A 6,733-nucleotide genomic window follows, 5' to 3' on the forward strand; every position below is an offset into this window, starting at 1 on the left:
AAGCAGGTAAATAAGAGCGCTTTTCGCATGTTTAGTCTAACTCACGCGAGATGCTGGAGTGGATTTCTCAAGATGTAATCTCAGGTGGAACAATGCACAAAAGGCCTGACTAAAGTTGTTGGCCAATTTTAGGGTATGATTGCATAACCGAGATTGTGCAGGAATGTAAACGCAAATTCAGCCTCTGGTTTTCACACATTTGTGGCATTTTTCAGGAAACATAGTCGGAGTTGTCTCATAGGACGAACAGTAAAAAATTGTTCACTATACAGAGATGCTTCAGTATTCAGGGTGTCATAGCAAACCAGTACTATTTTAATGCCGTTACAATCCAACTTGCCTTGCTTTTAATGTTTGCACAACATCTCGGATCACACTGTACATTCTTAGCACATAATTCTCCCTCTTTTATAAACATGTCTCCCATTATATACAAAAACGTTAAAAAATGAAAAAGGCGTGGAGCTGTAGGGTTGAAGTTTAAATAGGAACAACCACAGCAGTTCTTTGGAAATGAAAATGAGTCAGACTCTAGTCCAGTTTCCTTTCTTTGACTTTTTGGACATACCGTAACCTGGATGACTGAGAACCTTCCCAGATATGTTTGTACGAGACGCACAAACACTAGCAAGAAACAAAAAAAGGAATAAAATGTTTCATTTAAAGGAGCTCTTTGAATGCAGCTGTCAAGCCCTCCCCTCCTCTCGTCTAATTTCAAACCACCGCTCCCCCCCTCCCCGACCGCGTCCATCATCCCCTCTCTCCCACCCTCCTTCTCGGCTTTCCTCCCTCTTACCCAGAATGCAACGCCCGGCTGAGAAGGCTCAGCTGAGCTATAAAAGGACACAGAAAGGGGGAGGGAGGGCTGCCGTGCAGTAGGAACTGTGCAGACACACACACACGGGGATCCAGGGACAGCAGCCCCTTGCACTGGGATCTAGAGCTACAGCGCGTAAGAGAGGTCAGTACAGAGGACAAAGGCTCAATAGAGGAAGAGCTCGCAGTCTAACTTGGTCAGGCGGTGGGGGTTCAGGAGAGGAGGGGGGGAAGTGATGAATTGGGAGATGTCAGAGAGAAGGAGTGCAGACAGGCACAGTGGGCAGGGCTGTTAAAAGGGATGAAGAAGAGGCTGTAACGGCGAACTGTCATCTGGTTTCTCGAGACACTCGTTAGTCACAGTTGACAGTGGCCGACCCTCTCAGGGGACCGGGCTCACGTCTGCGCGGGGCACAGGCGCGTGAGGCTTGTGTGCCATTCACAGCACAGCGATGGCACTCAATGGATTACATAACAGCCGTTTTGAATGAATACATGTTGCCATCAGCAGCTCTTGTTCGCTGCCTTGACCTTTCGCTTAGGGACGGTTCACCTCCACCGCTGCCGTTTGAAGGGCATTTTCCCACGAGCCTCTCTGGCCATTTAAGTCTCCTGCCATGCTTTCAGCCCCATTAATGGCCACTAAGAGCTGATTAGGGCCTGAGTGCTATTGATTCTCGAGCGCACACGGGAGCGTGTTTTCCATCCGGGACACAAAATACCCACAACGGGCAACAACTGAGGGTGTCACGCTCCATCCTTCCACAAACAACAAGGAATATCTCCCTCCGCACTGACGTCAAAGGGTCCCCTGTTTTCCCCTTAAAGGGACAGTGCTCTCAATTAAACAGGAGAGCGCTTTAGTAACCAACTGTTCCACAGAGAGAATGTGCTAAAAGATCATTTGTTTTTTTTTGTTTTTTTTTACTCCAGTTGCTTCCAGGGGGAGCCAGTCAAAGCCTCGTGCGCTTTTTGAGAATGGTCGACACGACATCCCTTGACAGCTGCAGTCTGAGTCTTTTTTTAGCCAGGCCGCATGTTAAAAAACGGCAATAAGACATGAGGGTGGTGCATGGAGTGACACGGGGGGGCGGGGGGCCGCGGGTGGTCCGGGATTATTATATTTCAATACAAGGATAGATTTACAAGAATCGCAAATATAAATATAATGGAATTTTACATTCTGCATTCAGATGCATCATGTTTTTGCGATATCAAGCCTCCAACCTGTAGCCAAATATGATGACAGCCTCTTTAGGGAAAACGCGGCGGAACGATCATCCTGTAGGATAGCCAACAGAGTGTTTTGTTTCACTGCCTTAATTTCACACAGGATTCGTTTTGTAACATCTCACACTCGGGGGGCCGTGTAATGCTATTCGGCGCACGTCTGACATGCCAAAAGAAGCACGAGACTCAAAAGATGGCACCATACTAGGCCAGAAAGGGATTCCCAAACCGGCTCCGTGCTGACTCAGGCGCCAGCCTCCGGGTGACATTTACACGGAACAGGGTTAACGGGCGCTGACATAAAAACTGGACACCTGAGAAGCAGCCCGCCCAGCTCTAAAGGCCTGTGCGCGAATCTGGTTTGCAGATTTGGGACGTGCGCTGCCCAAGAATATTTTCACGACGAACCAGTGAAAGACACAGTGAAAATGTAATTTACTGCACGTTTAGCTGTACTTCAATGCAGTTCAATGCGAGGCTTTTATTTCCCGCTGCAGCGGCTCGACTAATGTGTCACCTTTCCAACATACTCCATTCCCCAAATCTGCCGCTACACGCGGACACACAAGATTTTTTATTTGAATAGCAGGCATGTGCCAGGGAGCAAACAGCCACATCGACATTGTCTCCAGGTCACATTCAAGTTTCGTTGGAGCAATGTATCAGTGTGCCACTGCCCGATTTGCAGCTCTTGTAAAGTAGAGCAAATTATAATCATAAAAAAAAAAAAACATACATACAGTGTCAGGAATGACACATAAAGAGGGAGAAAGAGACTAATTCAAAGATGTGCATTTACTTCATCTGATTTTCACTGTTTATTCACACGAAGGTTCAATGGTAACGCTCTCGATGTTCAATACTGTACTTAGGACATGATGAACAGGAAAAATATTAGAGTTACAAACATCATTCTGTCTTCCCTGGCACTTAAATCCAAATTCGGAGTCAACAAGTAATCCAAGAAATCCCTAACGCCAGCAACTTCTCTGGTTACTCGACGATGTGCGTGGTGTGTGTTACCTAGTAACAAGCACAATAGGTGGAATTTGCAGAACTGTGAAGGGGAAACTATCTGATAATAGCTTTGTACATATAGGTTGAATAGAGACTACCACTTAACTTAAAATGCATGCAAAGTCATGCCTAATTTTAATAGTTCTTTCGAACTCATTTAATAACCCAAGGCACATGACAGAGGCAAGTGGTTACTTGCAGATATCCATTTACACCAGAGGCTCACTCAGGCTCCTTCCTCATTCTTTGGTCTTTGAGCACGCTAGAAGAGACGTGTGTAAACAGGAAACTATGTGGCTCTTGCCCTTTTTAGATATATTCGGTACAGTAAACAAGATAGAAGCAGGGTCCAGCAGCCAATCAGGCGAGACTAGGATTTTGTTAGGCGGCATAAATAATAACTTCCTAAAACCAGAAGCTAGTGCTGCATCTTCCACTGCTGAATCTACAGGAAGTCACAGGTTCTGTTTATTATTATTATTATTATTATTTTAATATATATATTTAAATAGATGATAATGTTTACATAGATAGATGGATATATATATCATTGAGTTTAATATAACCTAAATGCAGGACAAAACACATGCACATGTGTCATTACTAGAAAGAGTAGCGCCGTTACTTTTAACGTCACTTGTACCACTAAAAGTATTTGCGAAGTGAAAGTAAAGCATATGGTACCCAGCGCGCATGAAAGAATAAAAAATGTAATATCATGTTAGTGCTATAGTGGAAAATAATTCAGTATTTATGTATTCTCTTTATGATAAAAATAAAGAAAGTTTTCAGTACTACAGACCTACTCAACTGAAGCTTTTACCTAGGGTTAGGGTTAGGACATTAACTGTTGCAAAAACTTATCCAAAAATGCACAATTGAGTTAATAAACCACCAAATTATAACAAACAAACCCAGTCAGTGAGTTTGCTATAAAGTACCTGGCTACTTGTGTGAATTATGTTTGTCTGTCTTTCTGCCTCTTGACTTCTCTGTCTCCTTTTTTTTCTGTCTTGCAGTTGACAGAAGACACTCAGACGCATCACAATGGCAGGTAATCAACACACGTCTTGATGCAAGATGATCAATACTCGCTAGTTAATTAAGTGGAACATGTTTATGTGCGTGTTTATTAAATAGATAACGACGGTAGAGAAAAGTAGTGGAAGGCTTTGGGGCTTCTCAAGCGCTCTGCTGCCCTCTTTTGGTCATTTTTGAGAAGACACTTCACATAGGTACCAGCGTTCCACTGCTACAGAGTAGTACATTACATTACATTTAGTTATCAATGCAAACTCTGTATTATGACGGCATCGATTGTTGTGAAATAGTTGCTAATGGAGATTATTTTAGAGAAGCTTCCTTCCTCATTAGAGTCACAGCTGAGACCTTTCCTGGAGTTTTACTGTGACCATCTGACTATAACATAACATTGTTGGGTGGAAACAGTCGCCATGACAACACCATTTGAGTAATAGCACAAACCCAAGCTAAAGCAAGCGCAGTCAGAAAAGCCTGTTAGAGCAGCTGAAACTGTATTCGGCAACTAATAATGGATGAACCGTGTAGCACCGCTGTTTGCTCTGGCTCTCAAGACGGTTTGTTCCAAAAATCCTTTTCTTTGTGAGTCAAACGAAAGCGCAATTCGTGCGGATTCATAACCTCTTTTGTTCGTTTCAGACAAAATTAAAGACGCCAAGATCATCTTTGTTGTGGGTGAGTACACTCGGTCGCTCTCGACACTCATTTGCTCATTTGCCTCCTCCGTGCAACACTTGTTTTGTTTTTTCTTTTCTTTCTTTCTTTCTTTCTCCCAGGTGGGCCTGGATCTGGTAAAGGCACCCAGTGTGAGAAGATAGTCGCAAAGTATGGCTACACCCACCTGTCGTCTGGGGATCTGCTCCGTGCTGAGGTGGCTTCTGGCTCTGAGAGGGGCAAGCAGCTCCAGGCCATCATGCAGAAGGGAGAGCTCGTGCCCCTGGTGAGACAGCCAACTTCATTTTTACATTTCTTTACCCGTGTGTGCAACACCAGGCGAGTGTGTGCACGGGAAAAGAAGAAGAAATGCCACATAATACTGGGAGGTGATCGTATTTTTTGGCGCCTGCTTGCAGGACACAGTCTTGGACATGATTAAGGACGCCATGATCGCCAAGGCCGACGTCTCCAAGGGCTTCCTTATTGATGGCTACCCCCGTGAGGTGAAGCAGGGAGAGGAGTTCGAGAAGAAGGTAGGAGCGAGCCCGGCAACGTCGGTTAATCATTCATCCCCGCAGCTGTGAACAAATAAACGAGTGAATAAATAAAAAAGAAGCTTAAATGAACAAACTGCCTTTGATCACCCAGATCGGCAAACCCTGCCTGCTGCTGTACGTCGACGCCAAGGGAGAGACCATGGTCAAGAGGCTTTTGAAACGCGGCGAGACCAGCGGCCGCTCTGATGACAATGAGGAGACCATCAAGAAGCGCCTGGACTTGTACTACAAAGCAACCGAGCCCGTCATCGCCTTTTATGAGGGCCGCGGCATTGTCAGGAAGGTGCGTATCGCTGCTCAGATGGTGACAAACAAAATGCAAATCCCGTGTTAAAAGAAACAAACGAACAAACAAAAAACACTTTTACTGACGCGTTAGGGTCATTTTTGCTTTTGCTGCAGGTCGACTCCGAGCTGCCGGTGGACGAGGTCTTCGCCCAAGTCGCCAAGGCCATCGATGCGTTGTAGTAAAACAACATAACCACGGGGGCTGTGTATGGTTGTTGGTTTATTTTTCCCGTTTTCTTTCCTCATAAGGACTAAACATGATCAGCAGCAGAAGCAGTACACTTTCTAACTCATCTTGGTTAAAAGAAAGAAAACACAAGGCCATTAAGGCTCAAAGACTGAAAGCCTTAACTCTAACACCAACCCAGCAATAAGAATCTAAAGTTTTAAAGTCGCAGGAATCTGCTTAAGGCAGCATCTGTATATATATATTTTTCTTTATATATATATATATATAATATATATAAGTCTTGAATTCTGTGCTTAAACTGTGCAGTATGTGGCTCGATACAACTCAAAGGTACCGTATACAGGACCTTTTTAAAGCAACCTGCACTTTACTCGATCTTTTTTCCTCTTTAATACTGCCACATAGTCCTTTTATTCATGTGCCATTGAGATCACACACTGTGGGGAAAACTGGTGAACCTCTGTTTACATATACAGTGAACCTTTAAACCTTTAAATTTTAAATCCTCTCACCAACTACGAATCCATTTCCAGCTATATTTAAAAGCACAGGAATGTTTTGTCTTTCTTTTCTATTTTTATTTCATCAGGATGTACACATGTAACATTGGGTGTCTATATTGTGGTATATGTGGAAAAAGGAAAATTAAAGTAGCCTTCAATGGGAAAACACGTTCGATGTTTATTAGGGGCGCCGGGCCAAACCGAGCTGACAGTCGTTGGCCGGTGTCGGGCGGCAGGGCCGAGCATCTGGGGCTTTCGTTTTGGCCCAAACTTTTGGCACCGGTCGGACCGCTGTTGGCGGCCTTTCAGCGGAGCGGGAGCAAAAGATTACTTCGATTGGCTGATCGGCTTTGCAAACCAGTGTATGAGAGAGCGAGCGGGAATGAAGGGAATGAGCAATGTAACTGAGTTCAAATAGGGCACACAGAAGGCTC

The 6,733-nt window shown here is 44.5% G+C and overlaps 1 protein-coding gene across 3 annotated transcripts; it reads left to right on the plus strand.

Moving 5' to 3' along the window:
• Window positions 1-837: 837 nt before the first annotated feature.
• On the plus strand, window positions 838-6,465 carry ak1 (adenylate kinase 1). 3 transcript variants are annotated; one of them, XM_047569901.1, is made up of 7 exons: window positions 838-961; window positions 4,083-4,117; window positions 4,744-4,779; window positions 4,881-5,044; window positions 5,178-5,294; window positions 5,410-5,601; window positions 5,721-6,465. In XM_047569901.1, the coding sequence occupies exons 2-7, from the start codon at window positions 4,111-4,113 to the stop codon at window positions 5,784-5,786; spliced, it is 582 nt and encodes a 193-aa protein (XP_047425857.1). In that variant the 5' UTR covers window positions 838-961; window positions 4,083-4,110; the 3' UTR covers window positions 5,787-6,465. The 3 variants fall into 3 exon arrangements, with proteins under 3 accessions (XP_047425857.1, XP_047425858.1, XP_047425856.1); XM_047569902.1 differs by lacking the exon at window positions 838-961 and adding an exon at window positions 3,506-3,524; XM_047569900.1 differs by lacking the exons at window positions 838-961; window positions 4,083-4,117 and adding an exon at window positions 4,571-4,661.
• The last annotated feature ends 268 nt before the right edge of the window (window positions 6,466-6,733 follow it).

This window comes from Mugil cephalus, chromosome 19 (genome assembly GCF_022458985.1).
Source record: "Mugil cephalus isolate CIBA_MC_2020 chromosome 19, CIBA_Mcephalus_1.1, whole genome shotgun sequence".
Classification (NCBI taxonomy): Eukaryota; Metazoa; Chordata; class Actinopteri; order Mugiliformes; family Mugilidae; genus Mugil; species Mugil cephalus.

Coding starts and splice junctions, on each gene's coding strand:
- ak1 (XM_047569900.1), top strand. CDS start 4,616: ATGGATGAACCGTGTAGCACCGCTGTTTGCTCTGGCTCTCAAGACG. Junction 4,662..4,743: donor TTGCTCTGGCTCTCAAGACG/GTTTGTTCCAAA, acceptor TGTTCGTTTCAG/ACAAAATTAAAGACGCCAAG. Junction 5,602..5,720: donor GCCGCGGCATTGTCAGGAAG/GTGCGTATCGCT, acceptor CTTTTGCTGCAG/GTCGACTCCGAGCTGCCGGT.